The 24,060-nt window shown below is 44.2% G+C and overlaps 1 protein-coding gene across 3 annotated transcripts in view; it reads left to right on the forward strand.

The window, feature by feature from the left end:
- Positions 1-24,060, forward strand: part of SCAPER (S-phase cyclin A associated protein in the ER) — a 278,002-nt gene that overhangs the window by 8,185 nt on the left and 245,757 nt on the right. For all 3 annotated transcript variants that reach the window (XM_083183157.1, XM_083183159.1, XM_083183158.1), the window contains exons 2-4: positions 10,273-10,390; positions 12,935-13,011; positions 20,416-20,613. In XM_083183157.1, the coding sequence (XP_083039283.1) occupies positions 10,273-10,390; positions 12,935-13,011; positions 20,416-20,613 (393 nt within the window). The remainder of the gene's footprint in view (positions 1-10,272; positions 10,391-12,934; positions 13,012-20,415; positions 20,614-24,060) is intronic.

The following is a 24,060-nucleotide window of genomic DNA, read 5'->3' on the forward strand; positions in this document are numbered from 1 at the left end:
AGTGAAAATAAGTCATCATCAGGCAGGAGATGCCTCATGTACAGTATGTGGGGGGGTTGGCGGGAGTGTTAAGGTAGAAAATGTCAGAGATATAATTTGGAGAGGATGGGTGAGTGCTTTATAAGTGTAGTGTAGTGTATGGCTTGTAAGAGAGGGCACGCGGTCATAGTATGTTTTGAAAAGGAAGATGTGCCAGGCAGCATCATTGAGGATAGATTGGAGTGGATAGAGAGGTGAGGCAGCGGGTCTTAAAGGAGAAGCAGCAGCAGTAGTAGATTTCTCTTTCTTTTTGGCAGTCTGTCTTCCTCTGGCCCCATGATGTGACATGGCCATGTATTTATTCATGCCAGCCCTGGAAGGGTTAATGCAGGGAGTCTTATGCTGGGTAAACACTGGACCGATTCCCACGGGCGCCGATATAGTTAACTATATAGTTAACTATATCGGCGGTGCCGAAGTAGAATGATGTAGTGTATACACAGTGAGAGATATCATTCAGTCAGTGACTTCACCCCCGCCCCCTTCATACATGGGCACCTTTAGAAGGAGTCGCCTTGCTGAACTCAAAGATGGCTGCAGTTTATGACCAATCCTGCCAGTTGTAGTGCACAGTTCAGGCATAATTACCCATCTCCTCAAAACTGCTGTCAGCTCTCATCACACCCATCTGTCATGTTATACAACTAGGGCCACATCCCTGACCAATCCTGCCAGCTGTAGGGAACAGTTCAGGCACTACAAGGACCTTGCTCCATCACCGCTCCGATTCCTATTGTCACTGAAGGAGGAATCATGCTCCATGCAACCTGCAGCTATGCCGCAGTGCACACTGTGCCCATCCACCCCCCCCCCACACCCCCCAATCATCTACATTGTATGTGACTTGTGTTGCAGAGTTCAATGCAGTAATGCCGCCTTCACACACCGTTCCGTGAGGCTAGCATTCCCTGCCTAATCTGCCCCAACATCTATTTATATGCCCATAGGCCACACCCCTCCTGGCCCGCAGTCACACACACACAACTTGAAGAGTTGACACGCCACTCCCAGCAGCGGACTTGAGCGGCGTGTCAGTGCTGTGCGGGGAGCGGCAGTGGCTGCTGGAAGAGCAGACACTGACATCCGCAGATAGTCCTCAGCGGCAAGTCACTGCAGCAGGGGGCGCACACAGAAGGGCAATGCCCTGCCAAAGAAGCCTAGAGAGAACACTAGGTACAGTTTAACGAGGGACAAAACAAGGTATCATTCTGTTGCTCATTAAATTCTGTAGTGTATACCGGCAATCTCCACTGGTCCAAGGCAAAGGTAAATCACATTGACTATTGCCAAGCTTGCCGGTTGTTGTAAAGGATTCAGTATTGAATCCCGGCGGTCGGGATCCCGGCGTTCAGAATCCCGACGCCGGAATCCCGACAGCCGAAATGCCGACAAGGGGGGGACGTGGATCGCCCCCCCTTGCGGGCTCGCTGCGCTCGCCATGCAGCGGGCCCGGTGCCTCGCTACGCTCGGCACACTAATTTATTCTCCCTCCAGGGGTGTCGTGGACACCCCAGGAGGGAGAAAGTGTCGGCATTTCGGCGGTGGGGATTCCGGCGTCGGGATTCTGAACGCCGGGATCCCGACCGCCGGGATCTTAACTGCATCCCGTTGTAAAATGTACCCAGCCTAAGTGATATCTTGAGTACCTGCAGAGTCTTTAACAGTTTACTAGATATTGCAGTGATATTTTCTGCTGGTCAGATACATGAAAACATATTATGGGCAATGCATTTGCCATGTTATTAAAGTACTAATTAAAACCCCATCAAATGACAGCTTAGTCATTATTATTATAACATTTTATGGTACTTGTTTCCTAGCACGGCCACACCGATTTACATCGGGGTGGTCGTGTCGGAAAAATCGGGTCGATCGCATGCGATTTGGTCGCATGCGATGCGATCGTCACGACCGACCGATTTTGGACCCGATTTTTTTTTTTTTATTAAATGTAAATCGGGTCCCTGGGACCCGATTTTACATTGGATTCAATGTAAAATATTCCCAACCCCCCCAAATGTCACGGCGTACACCCCACCCCACGATAGACGTCAACCCGAAGCGTGGCGAGCGCAGCGAGCCCGCGAGGGGCGGCGGTGCGCGTCCTCCGACCTTTTTATTCCCCTACTATCCACGTCGGCGTGGAGTTGAGAATAGAATAGTGTGGCGAGCGCAGCGAGCCACCGAGCCCGAAGCGTGGCGAGCGCAGCGAGGGGATGCGGATACCTTCACAGGTAAACGCGTCCCTTCGCGGACTTCACAGGTGTCCGCGTCGCCACGCACACCTGTGAAGCCCGCGAGGGGACGCGTATAACTGTGAAGGTATCCGCGTCCCCTCGCGGGGCTCGCTGCGCTTGCCACGCTTCGGGCTCGGTGGCTCGCTGCGCTCGCCACACTATTCTATTCTCAACTCCACGCCGACGTGGATAGTAGGGGAATGAAAAGGTCGGAGGACGCGCACCGCCGCCCCTCGCGGGCTCGCTGCGCTCGCCACGCTTCGGGTTGGCGTCTATCGTGGGGTGACGACGGGGACATCTAAAATGTGAAATGGGTCATATTGGCCCATTTCACATTTTTCACATTTTTTCAGGATTTCAATGTTAAAAAATCTTTTAACATTGAAGCCTATGTAAAAATCGGGGGCATCGCGTCGGGACCTATGTTAATGGTCCCGACCGACGCGATGCCCCCGATATTTTACCTTTCCCGACACGATTTCAATGTTAAAATATTTTTTAACATTGAAGCCTATGGGGAAATCGCGGGCATCGCGTCGGTCGCGTCGGGACCATTGTTAACGGTCCCGACCGACGCGATGCCCCCGATATTTTATCCTAGCCGGCCAAATGGACCTGATTTCAAAGGAAATCGGGTCCATCTTATGGATCGTGTACCTTAACTAAAGGTACACGATCCATAAGATATGTGGCCGTGCTAGGAAACAAGTACCCATTTTATTTATAAGGCGCCACAAGTGGTTCACAGTGCCGTACATAGGGCACATAATTAGAACAATGCAGGGTACATAGAACTAGACATAATAGTAACTGAAGAACAAAAACAGAGCACAGGTAACAATTAGCACAATTTGTAGTACACAATACAACTGATGCTGCTTTCCCACTGCTGAAACGGGTCATTACCCGTTTTTTTTAAACGGCAAGAGCCATAAAGACCCTTTCCCACTGCAGCTTTTAAACGGTAAATTACCGTTTAAAAGCCGTTTTTGGCACATTCACACTGCCGTTTAAAAACCTGTTTAACCCATAAAAAATATGAGGGGGGATTTAAAAAAAAAACAGCGTGGGGTCCCCCCCACAGCTGTAACCAGCACCAGGCTGAAAGAGCCGGGGCCGGCAATTAAAAATCAGGGAACCCGACAAATAGGGGTTCCCCGATTTTTAACAACCAGCCCCAGGCTCCAGGTCCAAATTCGGTACTTGTGTATTATAGCGGCGCCCCCGATGTACATCGCGCAATGTTTTTATCGCATCGCATGCCATGCACCCGATGGCATGCGATGCAACGCGATTTTTGCCCCCTATGTGATGAAACATTGTATAAGCACCCAAATGGGTGCTTACAATGTTAAATGCACCCCCACGCCACCCCCCCCCACTATAAACGTGAACCCACTATCCACGTCGGCGTCGAGTTGAGAATAGAAAGTGTGGCGAGCCACCGAGCCCGAAGCATGGCGAGCGGACGCAGATACCTGTGAAGCCCGCGAGGGGACGCCGATACCTGTGAAGGTATCGGCGTCCCCTCGCTGCGCTCCTCACGCTTCAGGCTGGGTGGCTCGCTGCGCTCGCCACACTTTCTATTCTCAACTCCACGCCGACGTGGATAGTGGGGGTATGAAAAGGTCGGAGGACGCGTACCGCTGCCCCTCGTGGGCTCGCTGCGCTCGCCACGCTTCGGGTTCACGTTTATAGTGGGGGGGTGGCGTGGGGGTGCATTTCAAATTGTAAACACCCATTAGGGTGCTTATACAATTTTTAATCGCATCGCATTGTATGGCATTGTATGCCATACAGAATGTCATACAATTTTAAAATTGTATGACATTGTACAATATCGCGCGATATCGCGTCGCATCGCATACCATCGCATGCCTTATGGTATGCGATGCGATGGGCGCCGCTATAATACACAAGTACCAAAAATTCTTATCTTCAATCAGTATTATTTTATTAAGCCAAGTATAAACGTAGACCGTGAGATCTGAATCTCATACACAAAGCAGGAAATAGTGTTTTTGCAGTGTATATCAGCTGTTGATTGGTTCACACTATTTGCCCATGTTTCTTCCAGTCTCACCATCTGATGTTGGGACAGTATGACAGATATGAGGTATGGTCTAATGGCTGTGAGGGAAGCAGTGCTCAACCTACTTTGGGATGCAGTTAAGATCCCGGCGGTCGGGATCCTGGCGTTCAGAATCCCGACGCCGGAATCCCGACCGCCGAAATGCCGACACTTTCTCCCTCCTGGGGTGTCCACGACACCCCTGGAGGGAGAATAAAATAGCGTGCCGAGCGTAGCGAGGCACCGGGCCCGCTGCGTGGCGAGCGCAGCGAGCCCGCAAGGGGGGGCGATCCACGTCCCCCCCTTGTCGACATTTCGGCGGTCGGGATTCCGGCGTCGGGATTCTGAACGCCGGGATCCCGACCGCCGGGATTCAATACTGAATCCCCTACTTTGGCCTGGAAATTAGAATAAAAGAGAGAACAATAAACATTTGAGAGGTATTTTCACCTTTCCTAATGAATCACCCTCATACATATGCTCCGTAGCCATGCAGGAATATTATGAGAAAACAAATCCTGTAAAGTCTGTAACTCTTGGCACCCTACTGCTATTAACATCTGATAATTTTCTGTGGCCCTGGACTGTCATAAAGGGAAGTGGATGCATTACAAAAGCTTCTTGAGCAATCCAATTTAAACACCTGTGTCTACTGAAGTAATTATATGTAAGGGACGCCCAGCTATTCACACCCACCGGTACGCTCAACTGAATATTGCACCATTTAAAATGCGGGAGAAAAAACATCCAAATTATCACCAATCTCAATCTCCTGGGATCAATACCTCAACCTAAATTAGCATTAGAGTTATACTGTAGATCAACACTATGAAGGTCAACATACATGAATTAGATCGACATAGCTAAGGTCAACAGGGTGGGAAGGTCAACACAAGCATTATATTGACAATGGAAAGGTCGACAGTCAAAAGGTCGACATGAGCTTTTCAAGTTTTTTTTGTCTCGAATTTCGACGTAAGTACATCAGTGTACCGCGTCCCCTTGCTGCTCTCGCCATGCTTTGGGCCATGCTTTTGCACTATTGCCATGCACTATTATATTCTCCCTCCATTCCCTAGTAGATTGTAGAGTATGTAATACGGCCTGTTGGCTAAAAAAAAGGGGAAAAACTCATGTTGACCTTTTGCCTGTTGATCTTCCCATTGTTGACCTAATGCTTGTGTCGGCCTTCCCACTTTGCCGACCATAGCCATGTCGACCTAAGCCCTTTTGACCTTTAGTGGTCGACTTAATGTATGTCGACCTTGCGACCGTATCCCATGAACAACAGCATAGAAATGATCTCATGTGAAAACATGGTAAGTGACTCCAGAATAGCTCTTGATGCCACATAAAGTTACAGAAGCACCTTCAGAAGATATTCCAGAGTCACAGTCAGTGTTTCAACATTTCAGTTTTATGTCAAACCATCATTAGGAATGACATAGAGTGAACATGTACAGCTTATATACTAACCACGTGGTTTGTTGAAATGCACCCTGCTGGGTTATATAAGCTGTACGTGTTCACTGTATGTCATACCTGATGACGGTTTGAAACAAAACTGAAACGTTGAAACACTGACTGTGACTCTGGGGTAGATTTATTAAGCTTGAGGAAGTGATAAAGTGTCTGGTTTTTATCACCGGCCAATCAGCTCCTACCTGTCATTTTTCAAACCAAGCCTGCAACTTCACAGTTAGGAGCTGATTGGCCCGTGATAAACACCAGACCTTTTTATCACTTCACCGAGCTTATTAAATCTGCCCCTCTGTCATTACTGATTGATATAAGCCTGTGAGTGCCGCTCTAACTACAATCTATATACTACCATCACTGAGAAGGCAACCGGCAGCAGAATCAACTTTAATCTGGAGTGCCAAGTATTATCTATCTATCTATCTATCTATCTATCTATCTATCTATCTATCTATCAACATCTGTATTTATCTTGTAGCATAGGAGGCATTTACCAGAATCTAGATACTAATTTTACTCAGAGGTGCGGGAGGGTTTAAAGAGGAGCTTAACAAGTCTAGTTGCACATTCAGACGAGTATTGAGGTGCGATTTTATTTTTTACTGAGGTTTTGGATTTTGAAAGATTTTGTAAAAAAAATATTATAAAATATGAAAGTTCCACTTTCACCTCAAGAGTTCTTGGTCATCTCAGTGGTCTTGAGTCAGTTGACCGTCAGTGGTTACTTTTGTAGCTTTTCATGAACACTTAGTGTAATGATTTCCTAATGTTGGATTCATGAATAACAATATTACCCAAAGCAAGGAAGACCTTTAGGACCTTTGCTCTTAAGGCCAACACTGGGCAACTTTGAGCTGAAAGCAGCTCAGTTTACTTGTTTGAGCGCCCAGTGGCCCTTATTCAGATCTGATCACAGTACAAATTTGTTCTCAAAATGGGCAAAACCCTGTGCACTGCAGGAGGGATACATGGTGTTTCTTCTCCCCTGCTCCATGCGGCATCACATAAAGGAGCAGGGGGAAGGACTAGGAGAAGGGGGAGGGAGCCAGGCGGCATTAATGTATGTTCTGTGTGGAGCCAGTGGACGGCGGGGCAGGGGGAGGGAGCTGGGAAACGCAGGTAGAAAGCTCCATCTGGAGCAGGGCGGGGGGAATTGGTTGACTATGCTGGTAAAACCAGCTGACTGATGACCTCGCTAGTGACGATGCGGAAGTGCGCATCATCACTAGTCTGCCATCGGTGAGCCATACACACTAGGCGATTTTCAGCTGAAAATCGCTCAAAACAGACAAAATTATCCATTTTCAGCTGAAAATCGCCTAGTGTGTATGGGCCTTTAGTGTTATTGTTTTGGATGGCCAGTCCTGAAATGTACACGTCATCTCATTATTTGTACCTATTGCAGGTTTGCCTACCTGACCCTCTCCTTCAGGGAGAAAATGCTCTGTTCCTGGACTTCACTGGTAATGTTTAATTGCCGCCACCTGTGGTGAAACACCTTTCTTATCAATTTCCTACCTCCCTACAGGTGATGGCATTCATACATCACCATGGAAGCCCAAGAACAGAGCATTTTCTCCTTGAGGGTCAGGTAGGCAACCCTGAACTATTGTCCTATTATACGTCACAAATATTTCATCAAACCTGGCGATTTATACATGTCTTGCTTGGCTACTTTCGGTATTTGTTTTACTATATGACCGACACATTGCCCCCTGCTGTCCATACAAGAACAGGGATGTCTCTCAGTCTTTGACATCTGTGCATTCATGAGAATGTGCTCCTGGCTGTAAGAATTATTATGTAAATTCACACACATTTTCTAACAACATGTAAAAAATTTTAGCAAAAAGCTTTGAGCGCTAAGGACAAGTGTGTGTGTGCAGTGTGCAAGTGGCTGCCCTCTGGTAGAGGGATGCCGCCCTCAAAAAGAGAAACAGGTAGAAAGAATTACCAGTGGGCGCCTTATGCACACAGAAACTTATAATTTAATTAATAATAAATAACACAAATAATAAATTGCATGCATGCAATACACAATTAAAACATGAACATCAATGCAAGATTGTATAAAAGAAACAAATAGTTACCAAGTCCTGACTAGGTACTTTGAATATTGCGCACAATATGGACAAGAGATGATTACTGTCCTCTATGAAAGGGTGAAAGTCCCAGCGCTGTGATAGAAATATGAGGGTATGTTTTCCCAAATAGGCCACAACAGTAGGCAAATGGATTCCTTGTAATTCCTTATTTGTGGAGATTGCAAAGTCGGCACTTGTTGGTTACCTCATAAAATTGGTGGGGAACGGCTTGATAGTGTCTCGCAGTCCCTGATGTGCAGGCTTTAGCAGGTCCCAATTGGGGTGCGTGGGTGAGCGCTCCGCCATGTGTCCAGCAGTGTAAGATGTAGAAGCAGCTACACTGGCCAGAAAGCCAAGTGTGAGCCGCTGAACACTACGGCGGGCAGGAGCGTCCTACGATGTAAACTGGTGCACGTTCCTGCAAACATACTAGTGTATGGGCACCTTAAATCAGAGTAAATCAAAGCATGCACATTTTTACTTTCAACAATCCCTGCTAAAATTGGCTGCCACCATTAGGGTGCCGGATGACCTTCCAATAGTCGGAATCCTGGCTGATAAAATGCCCGACAGTCGGGATACCAAAATTGCGGGGCTATTCTCCCTTGTGGGGGTCCATGACCCCCATAGAGGGAAAACAGAACCTATGGCGAGCCATCGAGCCTGCAAGACCATTCAATGCGCTCGCCCCCTGTCGGAGTACTGGCAGTCGGGATTCCAATGTCGGTATACTAACCAATGGTGAAAAATGTATACTTGACAGGAAAGGTGGGCCCCTCTCAGTTCTGGGCTCCATAGAAGCTGCTCTCCCTGCACCTATGGTAGCTACGAGCTAAGCTCTTCTGTATTTTTATACACAAATAGAACACCCACACACACACCTATAGAACATAAACACATATGTATACACAGGAATATACACAGTGACTTCTGGATGCCACAGCAAAAAGTAATTGATGCTGGACCTGGGCATGGTACTTTTCATAATTAGGTCCTTGTCCCCATCATGACAGAAGGGTATATGACATCAGACGTGCAGGGAGAGGAGCTGGATGCGCACAGGAAAACAGGAGTTCTTCCCATGCACTATATTACAATATTTAATTAAACCCTAAATCAGTCAGTGACTGTATTGATTACGTATCATTGTCTTTAGCGTGAACCAATTATATCAATACCCCCCCCCCCCCCCCCTCCCTGATTGTAGCAGACACTACAATCAGTCAGGGGAGGGGTGTCACTGATATATAATCATTACAGTAATAGACTGAGGGGTGTAATAATGGGTCTTCTAAAATGTGGCCAGTGAGTGAGGGAGATAATAATGAGTATTTGCAACAGTTAGTAAGCCTGGGTCACTCATATACAATGCAGTCAGTGAGTGAGGATGTTATAATGGGGTATGAGGATCTGCTACATTCAGTGAGGGAAGCACTGATCTAAAATGCCATAATTGAATGGCGTAATGATCAAAATTAGAGGTGAGGAGACATGTGGCGTGATTCAGGTTGGCTCGTAGAAAACTGAATTCGGTCCGGAGGCCAACGGACAACGCAGCAACGGAAATATGCATGTGCAGACCCCCAGTGCGAACGCCTTTGGCAAGTATCACACTCTCCAAGGCATTTTTTCACATTTTCAGGCACTGTCGCATGGGGATGCCCAGCATTTCCTGGGCGTGCCCACAACAAATGGTGGTCGTTTCTTGGGCGACCCCATACTAACACAGGTGTGCCGAAGCCTCCACAGGGTGGGCGGCTGACATCAGCGCCGTTCCGATTTCGACCATTTCCCAATAAAAGTCAGTCTACACTGACTTTTATATGTAAAGTTTGCAAATTCAAATTATTTTTGTCCATACACCCGCATACAATTGTATGTGTCAGTGTACCCATCCATTCGCATGCCAGCGCAGGTATTGAGTCGTAGAAGGGGAGTGGGTGTTCACTCCTCCGGTGGGCAGTGTTTACTTGCTCGCTAGGCAGTGAAGAACTCTGCTTAGTAAGCGGGTCTGAATTAGGCCCCTTTTTCGATTACATGCAGTATTTTGCAGATTCCCTAACAGATTGATAGCTGCAGTTGCTGATATTGATGCTGCTGACAATTCATACCTTGCCCCCTGCTATCAGCATGTTATCATGTAGATAGCATGGATGCCCCTTTAACTTGCCCTACTTCTCCTTCATACATGGGGAACAAGTGGTGTTGCGCACATAACGGTGCTGATACCCCTTCTCCCTATAATGCCCAAAGGCATACATCTCTTTTATTAAGGGTTTATGAATATACTTACTGTACATTAAGAAGTAGCATGCTAAAGACATTAAAAATCTATTTATTCTGGTTCACTTTTATTTAACAGGCTTCATTTCAAAGATCCAACAGTCATGACAAGGTTCGAAAAATTGTGGCAGAGGAAGGACGAACAGCCAGAAACCTGATAGCCTGGAGCGTTCCTCTGGAGAACAAAGAAAGTGAAGGTACGTACAAAACTTTCATGAGCAGCATTATCACTGATCAATTCATTCACATGGAGCAGCCATGGGGTAGTGGTTCGAACTGAACCTCACACTTTAATATAAAATGGCTTATCTAGCACTAGAACCTGACCAGTACAGTAAGTTTGAGTAAAACAAGCACTGTTTTGCCTCGTATTTATTGGCAATGTGAGCTGCTGCACTACACCCTTCATTAAACTCTCTGGGAATATTAATTATGTAAATGTTTTGCATAATTATGAGTCATTTAGTCTGGACAAACAGAGTTTAATTATTTTTAAATATTGGTAATTAAGATCAGGCTAATTACATTTCTTAATTATTTTGTGCTGAATTGTTTTCAGTTGTGTTTGTACCGTAATTGTACTTCTCTATATAGCCGTGTACCTCACTCAAATAAAGCCCAGGTTTCTGAAACTCTAATGTAGAACTTGATACATTTTTCTATAATCTAGCCAGTTTAAAAAGTTTGGAGCCAGACCATCATCACCAACCAAACATATATGAAAGCTTGTATAAACCACCATGCAAACCCCTTCAGTGCTCCACAGACCTCTCGACATGTCCTCAGACACTTGTCGGTACTCATCCGACCGAGCCACATGACTATCTCTGGTGTCCAATTTATATTATACCACACAGTACTGCCTCCAATACATAGCATGCCACATAGCATGGCCCCCAATTTATAGCATGCCAAACAGGGTTGGAAGGTTAAGCATGCCACACAGGGGCCCCATAAATGGGCATCATCGATATATATATATATATATATATATATATATATATCCCATGATGCCATCATGGGATAAGGTGGGCAGAGCCTTTTTAATTAGTGATACTACGACTACATTAATGCTGAATTGCAAATTGATTTCAATTGAGAATTCAGTTGAATTGTACATAAATCTTACAGCTGTTTTCTGTTGGAGACTATAGCAGAGCTTAGCGTCTCTATAGGCCCATACACTAGACGATGTGTTCAGTGAATGATATTGCTGAACATTTTCCCTTGAACGTTCCAATGTCCTGGACAATTGTTACTGTGCGTACACACTGAACGATATGACGAACATTCTAGCTAGAGTCTTGTAAAATGCAGCTTTTTGTGAAGGACATAGCCAAAATTGAGCTGCGTGGACAGACAATAGAAACCCTTGTTAACAAATTTATCATATTGTTCAAAATATCGGCCAGTGTGTACGCACCTTTAATAATATCTCTACAAAAAATAAAGTCCCTAGTAGGCGTTTGTCAATTTGTTTGGGCTAATGCCGAGAACCACGGCACGTATTTTAATGTGGTCTGCACAATTCTATAGAACATTTGTTGAGAAGGGTTGAGGAGTATGTAACATTAGTGTATGACCAGAAGAAGCTGGCCAGTGATGATTTTAGTGCTGCAAGTTATAGAAAAAACACATGTCCAGTAGGAGTGGAAGTCAAAGGGTGATGGCCAAACTGGCAGAGGACGGGGGAAGGGCAGGACGCTCGTAGACTCATGTGTGGCCGCCGAGCATACAGTGCACTTGCTATAGTAAATGTCTCTGTTTGAGGAGCCCTCTAATTAAAATATAAGTATTGTGTTACCATTATGTTGAGATGAAAATCTTATTCATAGCACATCAGACGCTAAAATAATTAGTTTATCCCGTAATAATGATACTGACCAAGAAATAGAAACTCAGTTGTCAGATGACAGAGAGACAATGGCTGCACAAAGAGAAATACCTCAGTTAAAAAAAGCCTATCGCCGTAAATTCAGAACTGCTCCCGTGTGAAACCGGGGCCAGTAGCTAGTATAATATAAGGGTATAGAAGAGGGCAACAGGGAGATTTACAAGCATATGCCTGTAAATGGTAATAAGGATTCCTCTCCCATGTTATGCTATTACCTCAGCCAGCACTGTAAGACTGTGCCCTGGGCCTGGGTCACATATTGATTATGGGAAATACGGCTCCTTCCAAGGGGCTGTCAGTGGTCAGGTTACACGGGAAGAGAATACAAAATCAATGCACAAAATGAGATACATCTCTTGGCAATCGATATCCCTTGTACTGTACAGCCATGAATAAACCATCACATGGCCTGCCTGCTAGGAGCACAGCGTTCTCCACTGGTGTGAAACAAGGGGTGGCTGAGCACTATAACCTATTGTTTCAGGCCTTACACTCTTACCCAGGAAGTAACTCTCTCTCATTTGCATGCATTAGCCCTGTAACACAGCTATTGATATTAAACATGTCACTGTATACGATTATATGGGTTAGTGATCCTTTTTCATGTGTTTAACCCCAAATGAAGAAAAACAACAACAGTGCATGCAGCCTGTATTGCATTTGTACTTTAGATTTAATGCAATTCTGTCCCAGAATCATCATCTGTTAAAGCATGGAACCTTCACAGATTTATTTCTAAAAAAATAGTTTATGAGCTATTATTTTTTCTCTTGTTGCTGCTTAGTGTACTCTATAAGAGTGTAAATGTATCTTATCCTATATATACTGTATATATTGTTTCACGCAGGGAAAGCCAAGTGGCCATGTGGAAAACCTAAGAGAGGAACACATGGAACGCATGGAGCACATAAACTCCCCAAACAGGTAATTTATGCTGCAAGCATCTGGGTGCACCCTGTTGGACAATACACGCCTGTAAGACATCCCTTGTGTAAGCTTGGAAAATGCCTAAAATTGGCAGCAATACTATGTTTTAGTTATGCCAACTGCTTACTGTAACAGAAGCACTGGGGACCTTATTCTGGTCCGTTCGTTACTGCATATGCGTTTGCATGGGACAATTTCTTTGCAGTTGCAGACGCTGGGTACGTGCACCCACGGGGGGGATGGGAGGCTAGTGGGTCCTTGCGACCGGTGGGTGTTGCAGGTTGGCGGGCGGGGGTAATCGCCCATGGGAACGCCCAGTGTTTCATGGACATTCCCATGGTAGTCGCCAGTGACGTGGGCACTGGATGTCTGCTGCTCACCCATTTCACAGAGAACGCTCACACATATAAAAGTGACCTGAGAGTCACTTTTTATATGCGTGTGCGCACCACATGGTTTAATGGTCGTGACCATCGAAAGATGTGGGAGGTTCCCACCTTGGATGCTATGCGAATGTACGTGTCGTGCGAATGGTGGTACCATCATTCGCAGGGCGGATTCTGATTGACTCGCAAGGAAGCGAATTTGCATCCGAACGAATCAGCCAGAATAAACCCCCAAGTACACATCAGACTAGCAGCTCCTACTGTGCATTGTCATGTAACGCCTTTGGTTTCTTCAAATGATCCCCCATGCTGCCCTTCCTCCACAATCATCCCCTTTCTGTGTACTACTGCTTCTTGTAATAAAGTGGAGAGTAATAAACTACCAACCAAGCAGCTCCTACCTGTCATTTTTCAAATACAGCCTGTAAACCTGGCAGTTAGCAATCACCGGCCAAAATGGTGGTTGGAAGTAAAGGCTCCCATACACAGATCGGGACAAGAAATCGGCTAAAATCGGAAGTGTTTGACATCCTATCGGGTCCAGTGCGCCTCCGACCGGAGACACGTCGGACCTGCGGCATGACTGACCTCTGTCTCGGACCCCCTTCCGGCAGCAGGGAACGGGGTCGCATGCAATATATCAGATGGAGGGGTTTTGGATGGCCATACACTGCTGGACACCAGAGCCATGTTTATGGCTTAGGGCAGAGATGGGGAACCTGTGGCCCTCCAGCTGTTGTTGAACTACACATCCCAGTATGCCCTGCATCAGTTTTGCTATTTGGCCATGCTAAAACTGTTGCAGGGCATGCTGGGATGCGTAGTTGAACAACAACTGGAGGGCCAAAGGTTTCCCTTCCCTGGCATAGGGGATCGCTGTCACTAGCTGCGTCAGACCCCTGAAATGGGTATTTGCGTGCCCACTCCACCATTACCTCCTACAAATGCTCACTGACGGGCAATCACTGTGCATATAAATCTACTAATATTCTTAGGGTATTAAAACAGTCCAAATATGATTGTCTGTGTGAGAATCAGCACTTTATAGTTCTTTCATAACATTCTTTGTATACTTGCTCCCTGTTATTTCTTCCAGTTCATACTAGCTGTTTTAAATGACATTCTTAGTGATATTTAATTTATTTATCAGTTTCCATGAAAAGGCTGAATTGTACTTAGGTGCAGTAAACACATAACAGGGACTGCAGGCAGAAGTTCTTTGCGGCCCACGGCCTTACTTAGTTGTACATTAGTGAGCTCATCACTCATTCCTGCAGCAGGAAGCCAGTGCTGGGAGTTCTTGGAGTTGTTGATAGACCCGTAATCTCAGGAAAGGAAGATTAATTGAAATGAGAGGACTGTTTATGATATTTTCTGGGTGTCTGAGATAAGGGTGTTTATTTTACATGCATTAATCCAAAATGGATAAATCATCACAACAGAAGTTTATGCCTCAATCTGTTTAGGAAATGATGACTTTGGGGACAAAAAAGGTTTCATGGCAACTATTTCACTGAAGACAACATTGCATTATAGGGGATACTGAAGGGTTAATGATGCAACAAGATATGTAACTTCTATCTATGCTATGCTCTTTCCCTTTATTATGCTTTGTATATGTGATTTAGCATGTTGTGTGCCATGAAATCCCCAATATTTACTGAATGGATTTAAAATAAAACAAGATATACAATTCAATTTGAAAGAAAGCAAGTTTGTTTTGTGCTGTTTGCAGTATATCCAGGTGCTCTTTCTGTACGCGCTACACTAATTGGTCATGTCGACCTTTACATGTTTCGTCCTTCATGTTGACCTTTTGTCAGTGATGACCTAGCGCATGTCGACCTTTTGGTTTCTAACTATTGACTGTCAACCTTTTGATCCACTCCCTGAATGGGATTAAGCAATAGCTACCAATGGAAACATAACTGCTATTATTGCAGTTATCATCATGGGCAGGAATACTGCGGTTTAATCAGACCTGAGCGCTGTTGTGCGAATTCCCACTGCGTCCGTCTAGAATTACTGCACATGCATACGGATCACAGTACGCATGCGCAATACCAAACATCAATATTTTTAATCCCGAGCCAGCCAATGTTTGATAATATGCCAGCGCTTGTGGGTGGTAACCGGGTGTGTCAGCTTCGGCCTTGTCATCCTGTTTCTATTGCACAGGTAGATAACGTCCTGGGTAATGCACAAACTGAAAAAAACATTCTATGGTGAGTGAGTTGCAAATGGATTTACAGCTAGCCACTGATCACCATGATTTTCACAAGCCATTGCAGCCTTGCACAGGGTGGCTGTTCACTCTGGTGTGGTGCGGCTGTCTGATCACAGGGCTCTGCAATTTCGCAGAGCAGTGATCAAGTCTGAATAAGGCCCATTGCCTTCTAAGAGGTTTTCTTATATCCCTGCATAGCACACGTTACATCTCTAGGCCCCATTTACTACTTCTTAATGATGATCTACTTTTGACTTTTGTACTTTCACCTTTGTGTACTGGTTATTCTTTCCAAATTACCTTTTTGTGAAGTTGGATAATTATGATTTCCTTGTAGGAATTGTCTTTGTAGGGAGGTAAAAGTAAACATACACTCTAGTATGAGGGATTGCTGGAACTTCTAGTTCCACAAGAACAGCAATGCCACAAATTGCCTAAACTTTTAAAAGTCATTACTTTCCTGACGGTTCCAGCCTATCCCTTGTGTATGGCCAATATGTTAAGATCCCCCCTATATACCGGGGCCTTGTGCAGGGATGTTTTGTAGATTGACTAATTTTTTTCTGCACCTCACAAGGCGATCATAAAATCCATCTATACCTTCAAACACCATGGACTTTCTGTTGGAGAAGACTGGGTAGATTGTGTTCTCTAGTGCTGTGAGGCATAGCGAGATTTAGCCCATTTATACTAAAGTACAGTACAGTAGAAACATTTTATAACAAAGAGTTCAGATTACCCCCTACACAGTGACTGCATGCTAGGCATGAATCCCTATAGAGAATGTGTTATGTAAGATAACATAATTGTTTTTAAACACTATGGGCGAAATGTAATAGGGTGCGATTTTTTAGAAATCTGCGATTTTTGATAAAAAGTTTTCCAAAAAATCGCACGTTTTCCAAAAATCGCACCTGTAATAGGGTGCGATTTACGGTAAAAAATCGCATTTGTTTTCCCATTATAAAGTATACAACTCGCAAATGTAATAGGGTGCGATTTTTGGTAAACGTTACCAAAAATCACCCAAAAAATAGACCAGGTTCTGACAGGTGAATTTGACAGAACCATGCACAGATCTTTGAGTTCTGTGCATGGTCCTGTGTAAAAAAAATGTATAAAGGTGTTTTTTTTTTTTTAAATGGCGTGGGGTCCCTCCTCCTGAGCATAACCAGCCCCAGGCTCATTGAGCCGGACCTGGTTCCAAAAATACGGGGGACAAAAAGCGTAGGGGTCCCCCGTATTTCTGAAACCAGCCCCGGACTCTTGGACCGGTCTTGGTTCCAAAAATAAGGGGGACAAAAAAATCTGGAACAGTGAATTTGATGCCAGGGATATAAGAGTCGATTCTGATTAATTTTGTGCTTTTGATCATAACAATGCTTATTTTTTTGATTAACTCTAGTTATTTAGATAAACATATGTCTCCTCACAGAGTTAGTGAGGAGATATGAATATGTTATGTGTCTTAAATATGACTACCAACTATGTTATCACAAATAAAACAAATTCTTGTTGTTGTTGAAAAAAGATAGTTGTTAAAAAAGCAAAACTAAGCCAGTTCTGTTCTGTCTAATATGGCCTAGACTAGTAAGGTACTTTTAATGGAGAAAATAATTTATTTTATAATTTTTCTTTAATTTCACTAGGGAACAAATTACTAAAAAAAAGATACAATTTTATTATTTTATCCATTTGAAATAGGTTTCTAGTCTATGCCGCTTACTTAACAGGATCAATGTAGTTTTGCAATTTTGAAAGAATGTCTTTCACCAATAAAAATAATTTGTTTTATGTGTGATAAAGTAGCTATAATCACATTTGAGACACGTAACATATCTCCTCACCAATGCTGGGAGGAGGCAAATGCATATCTCAAAAACTAAAGACAATTGAAAAATAAGCATGGCATATTCATGATTGGTAGCACAAAATGAATCGAAATGGACTCTTAAATCACTGGCAACAGATTGACCATTCCTCAGTTTTATCTGACTATGGGGCAGATGTATAAACGTTTGTTATGCGGGAGAAGGGGTATCAGCGCACGTTATGTGCACTGATACCGCTTCTCCCCCATGTATGACAGAGCCAAAGTGCGGTTAAGGATAGGGGCACTATGCGCCCCTGTCCATATTGGCGCTGGTATCTAAATGATAGCAGGCCGAATGTATGAACGGTCAGCATCGCTGACCGTTCCGCCCGTTGCCGCTTTTGGCTTCGCAAGCATCAGGCTGGCGAAGCCCTATCTAAACAGCAGGGACAGCGCTGCTGTTAGCTCTGGGCTGCGCTGGGGAACTCACGTGAGCAGCGAGATTCCTCGCTTGCCCAGTCGAGCCGGCCGTCGAGTGTAAACTGATGCGCTATCTCCAGGAGGGGACATCGCCGGAGGGGGAGTTAGCACTCCCCCGCTTCGGCAGACAAGATGTTAATACATCTTGTCGATGTCCCTTCCTGCTTCGCCTCGCTAATGAGGTGAAGCAGGAAGTATTATAGCGGCGCGATAAGCGCCACTATAATACATCTGCCCCTATGTATGGCAATCTCAGATTGGTCTGTCTGTCTCATTATGTGTTGGCTCTCACACTGTATGACAGGTCAAGCAGGTTAGAAATAAATTTACTGTTTCAGGCACTTCCAACAATTCATGTAACACAAGTATGTTGGCATAGTGTCTGCCTCACAGATCTGGGCACATGTTCTTTCTGTGCTTGCGTCGGTTTCTAAAGACATAAGCCCCATACACATTAAAGGATATTGTGAAAGATATCGCTCAGGAAGAGGGTTTCTGATTGATATCTTTCACAATATTGTGTAGTGGGTACACTCAAGTTCATTAATGATGCACGCTCCCATTTGTCGTTGACGATGATTGATGTCTGCAGAACATGCAGGTTAAGTTGACTATAGAACCAAACTGCCTGCATGTTTAGTGGGTCCCGGTGATGTCACTGAACAATATAGGCAGCTGATATTGTGCAGTGTGTACGCACAATGGGGGTTATTCTGGTTCACTTGCAATGGCACAATCACTCTCTAATGGACATATGCATAGAGTTAGATTTGGGTGCAGTTTGTACTTCAAACTGATATCTATATTGCAGTGTAAAACTAAAGCAGCCAGTATTTACCCTGTACATGTTACATCAGCCCCACCTGCAGTGCACATGGTTTTGTCCATTAGAGAGTGATTGTTCCTTTGCAAGTTAACCAGAATGACCCTCAATATCGGGATTAGCCAGGTCGGCTAGTGTGTAAGAAGCTATACTGATAACTTTATTTGCCTCTGTCAAAAATTAACACTGGTTTTTAAGGCTGTGATGTAGTTAATATACTGTACATTGTAAATTCTGCTAAGACAGTGACTGAGGTGAATGATTAAAATAATATCTGTAAAGTATTTTGTAATATGTAAGCATTATAAAAATGTATTTAGAAAGATCTAATATGTACAGAATTTCTGTCATGGTAGTTAAACTCTTTCACTCCCTTTAAATGCTTATACATCATTATATATCTATCACAAACCTATTCATCCCAAAATGCCTCTCATCCCTACATACTTGTGCCAAAACACCCCTTCCAACAGGGGAAATAGCACCCACTGCCTATTCAATACTGCTGTTTCCGACAGCATTTAAGGTGGATTTCGACAAAACAGATACAACTTTTTATATGAAAGGATAGTACGGCTAATTTACAATGTTGCCGTGTTGTCCTGATTTATATTTTCGGATGGTGAAGTCATTCGTATTTGGCTGCTGTGTTTACTGGCAGCCAAATACGGACGAGCATGAAGCATTGCATGGAACAGTCATATCCGTGCAATGCTTCTCTGTGTAAAAAAAATACACCCACCCCGGTTGCAGAAATACAGGGAAAAATGAAATGGGGTGCTCCTGTATTTCTATAATCAGCACCAGGCTCTTTGCTCAGTCCTGGTTCCCAAAATATGGGGGGGGGGGGAATAAATGGAGTAGGGGTTCCCTTATTTTGGAAACCAGCATTGGGCTCAAACAGCCAGCGGTGTCATGCCACAGCCGGGGGACACTTTTGACATAAGGTCCCCTGGCCAAAGCATGAGCATCATGGTCAGCCCGGGCCGGGTTCATGGGGGAGTAGGGTCCCCCCCTCTAGGGAAGGCCCGGCCTGGGATGAAGTCCACCACCCCTGGGCTGTGATTGGCGGACTGATGGTGTTAAAAGTGTAAAACTAAAGTGTTATAAAATAGATATTGGGTTCTGTAGTAGAATTAAAGGGCCCAGCAAGCCTCCCCTGCATTCTGGGACTTGGAGAACCACAAGTCCCAGCATGCGGGACATTAATGGGCCCACTGGGACTTGTAGTTCTACTACAGAACCAATACCCCAAGAACATAGAAACACCTGTAAAAAACAAACTTTAATACATACTACATACATTAATACATACAGTACTTACCTATGACTGTCCTCTTGTCCACTAGAATCCACATCTTTACCTGTGAATAAAAATCGTACTCACCATTACATCCAGCGAAGATTGCGTCATCTTCGGTCCAAGTAGCATCCAGGGTTTAGGGTGTGTTGACACTTGCAGTCCCGAAAATGAGGGAATTCATCTCTAGTTGACATTTGTAAATACAGCAAATCAGATGAATTCGGCTGTTTTAAAAGTTGCCGTGCACTGCTCCTGGCTGTATATCACATTGAATGGATACGTTTGTACTCATTCGATCTTAGTAAATTTCCCCCATTATTTTTCAGACAGCACATGATCCATGGTATAATTTTTGTTTTATATTTTCAGAGTAACTCATTGCACCTTAAATTAAATGTTGGTTCGCTGGGTGATAAACTCCAAGATAAAAGTCCCTCCAAGACAAGGCTTCCCCGGAAAGTAGACCTGCGTGCCCGGTACTGGGCATTTCTGTTTGACAATCTAAGAAGAGCTGTGGATGAGATCTATGTAACTTGTGAATCAGATCAGAGTGTTGTGGAATGCAAGGTAAGGTGCATCATATTTATTATCATGTAATGGATGTGTGCACATTAGCTATGTTATTTAAGAGTTCATTTTTACGGTGGGCAATTACCTTGCTGTATCTGTTGTAACTGAGGGGCAGATTTTCACTGGTGAACTGTATAATAAGAGTTGCCTTATAATAGTATCTAGGACTATATCATCTATTATATAATACATCATTAATTAGCAAATTTCCTTCAGGTGGCAATCCAGGGGTTCTGGGCATTTGTAGCTCCAATAATGAATATTATGGGCTCATCAAGCAGATATCCGTTCAAGAGGTTGACAGTAGCCATATCTACATGGTGCAGACTCCCGACTGGCACCTTGCCAACATTCGCACAATGTTGACATGTTCATGGTGTCGACATCAGAACTATTAAATATTATTAAATATTAATATCAAAATTAAAATTATGACAGTCTGAGGATGCCGACAGTTAGGGATAGGTGCCATCGAGAGGGTATAGGATTAAATTGCGGGCTGGGGGAGATTACAATTAGGGACTAGTGGGAGGGTTTGGCAGAGGGATTAGATTTAGGCATAGTGGAGAAAATACTCATAAGAATGCTGCTGCTGAATGGGATAGCTGAGACTTGGAAAACACCGCTGGAGCCAGTGCAGTCTCCGGGACAAGGCAAGGCACCTCTAGACCACCTGGGACTCATTGTCATCAGTTATTCATTTGACATATAATCCATTCAGATGTGATGAATGTTGATATATATGACCTTGTAGTTTTATAACTTAAACATAATCACCACTAAAAGTTAACACACAGTATATAATAAGCATCACTTAATGCCCAATTATTTGACTGCTGCTTTGGGAAGTTTAGAGACATTTTGTAATGTGAAAATGTCATAAAATCAATTCTAAAGTCTTTTAGTCTTTCGCTCACCCACAGCAACGGTGTGGGTGAGTGAATATGTATGTACTTAGGCCCTTATTCTGGTTCAATCACAAAGAAAAACGCCTGAAATGGCTGCTTCATTTTTACACTGCAATATAGATCTGCAATATAGAATGCTGAAAGGTTTTCTAGAGCACTAATTGAACAGAAGAAGGGGTTGAAAGAGCAGACAGAAAAGTGGAATTTTAAGATTAAATCAGTAATGAGATAAAATATAATGGTTAAATAAATAAGTAAGGCAAAAATGTTTAAGCTCTTTTTTTGATAATGTAAGAAGTCCACAGAGTTTCCTAATCTAGCCCTGTTCTTAAATCCCGGCAATTATAGCTATTGGAATTGCTGCTGGTGGTATGGGCGGTTGGGGAACTTGAGCAGCATCCAGATATGCTGTGGTGGGTGTTTGAGGCTGGAGAACTCAGACAGCATCCGACTTCCACCTGTCAGTCTGGTGCGTGCGGCGGGTGTTAATTTCCGGCTTTCAAGCTTGTCCATGGCAGGGGGCTTTGAGAAGGTCTCTGTGTGTCTTCTTGCTGAATCTACGCGTTTCATGCGCGGTGGCACTTTTTCGAGATAAAAAACTTTTTTCTTTGCTGAAACTTTATTTGCAAAAAACGGAAATTTCTCTTTAAAAACGGATGTTGTCATTAAAAAATGTGGGAACCATGTAGTATTGAGCTGAATCAATTAATTCATTTTGCCTGGTCCAGAGATATCCTATTCACTAATATGAGCAGACTTCCCAGACACATGTGCTTTGCACACTTAGGAGGATTGAAGTAAAACCCCACCCAAATATAATTCTTTCTGCACAAGTTACATCTACCCCACCTGCAGTGCACATGGTTTTGTCCATTTGAGAAGGAATTTGCCTTTGCGAGTGAACCAGAATAAGGGCCTTAGGGGGGTATTCAATGTTAGGCGTGCTCCCGCAGCCATCTCCCGATGGGGTAGATGGCTGCGGGGCAATATTCAATGCTGTCTTCCCCGACAGCATTGAACAGGGGTTTTGCGCAGAACGAGCCCGACAGCACAAGCTGTCAGGCTCGTTCTGCCGAGAAAAGCCGGAAATAGGCGAGCTCCCGGCCGGAGCTCGTCTATTTTCGTCATCAACTCGCGGCCACGCCCCCTTCTCGCCGCTCGGCGGCCGGGACATTGAATCCCGACTGCCGAGCTCCAGGCGAGCAAAAGGAGAACGGGACAGGGGCACGGCTGTCGGGCTTACTCGACAGCCGTTCCCCTGACATTGAATACCCCCCTTAGTGTATGTATGGAAATATTTATATAGAATACATTTACTTGTAATTATTTTTAATATAAACACATAAATGTGTGTGTGTGTGTGGGGGGGAATAACTCATTTTCAAAAGTAACTACTTTTCAAGGTAATATTTCCAGATTATGGCTATATAATACAGTGCTGTGTGTCACATGAATTTAGACGTTAAAGGTACAAGATTCTTGAAGAAAAAGCAATGTTGAAGACATGCCAGTAATAGCGAACATTTGTCTTGGGATCATCACACAATTATAATTTTGCAGCTTTATTTTAACACATTGTTATGACATGAAAACAGACAAGAGTCATTGATTTCACTATTTAGTACCTTTTCTTTTATGTGATACTTCTAATCAGCTGTAGATGGCACTGTTGTTATTCCTCTATTGTCTTTCTGCTCATTGAGGAAACAGTAACTTATTCTATTATTCATAGTCCAGGAGAAAAGGAAGCATTGGCTTTATCATTGGAGTGAGATATCTTATTTTACTATTAAAGAGACATGATTTTGGTTTAATACATACTATGTGTAGAATTTCTCTTTCTCATTCATTCCTCTGATGCAGGCATTCCCAACCTCAGTTCTCAAAGCACACTAAGGGGGGTATTCAATCACCTGCAGCCATCTCCTGACGGGGGATATGGCTGCGGGGCCCTATTCAATGCTGTCTTCCCCGACAGCATTGAACAGGGTATCTCGGCAGAATGAGCCTGACTTCACAATCAGTCGGGCTCGTTCTGCCGAGTACAGCCGGGAAGTGACAAGCTCTCGGCCGCAGCTCACCTCTTCCTGGCCGCAGCTTGTGGCCACGCCCCCTTATTGTCCCGTGGCAGGAGGGACATAGAATCCCGCCGGCTTGTTCTCGGTCGAGCAGACCGAGAACGGGACAGGATCACGACTGTCGGGCCAGCTCGACAGCCGCGACCCCAGATTGAATACCCCCCTAAAGCTGGGTACACACCTAAATATTTATCTGTTCAATCTGTCTGGTTGGAACTAAAATCTGGATGTGTATATGAGCAAATAACAGTCAAGCATTTGCTGCCAAATATTGGAAAATAGATTAAAAAAATTGTTTGGATAAATTTGTTAAATCACATGGATTTAATCTATTTGTATGAATGACGTTGTCTGCTTTTCAGCATTTGGGAGCAAATTTTGACTTCTCATATACTCCCATACATTAACAGATTTTTGTTCACACCAGTTATATTGGATAGATAAATCTGTAGGTGTGT

Source organism: Crinia signifera, chromosome 4, assembly GCF_055691185.1.
Source record: "Crinia signifera chromosome 4, ASM5569118v1, whole genome shotgun sequence".
In the NCBI taxonomy this organism is placed as follows: domain Eukaryota; kingdom Metazoa; phylum Chordata; class Amphibia; order Anura; family Myobatrachidae; genus Crinia; species Crinia signifera.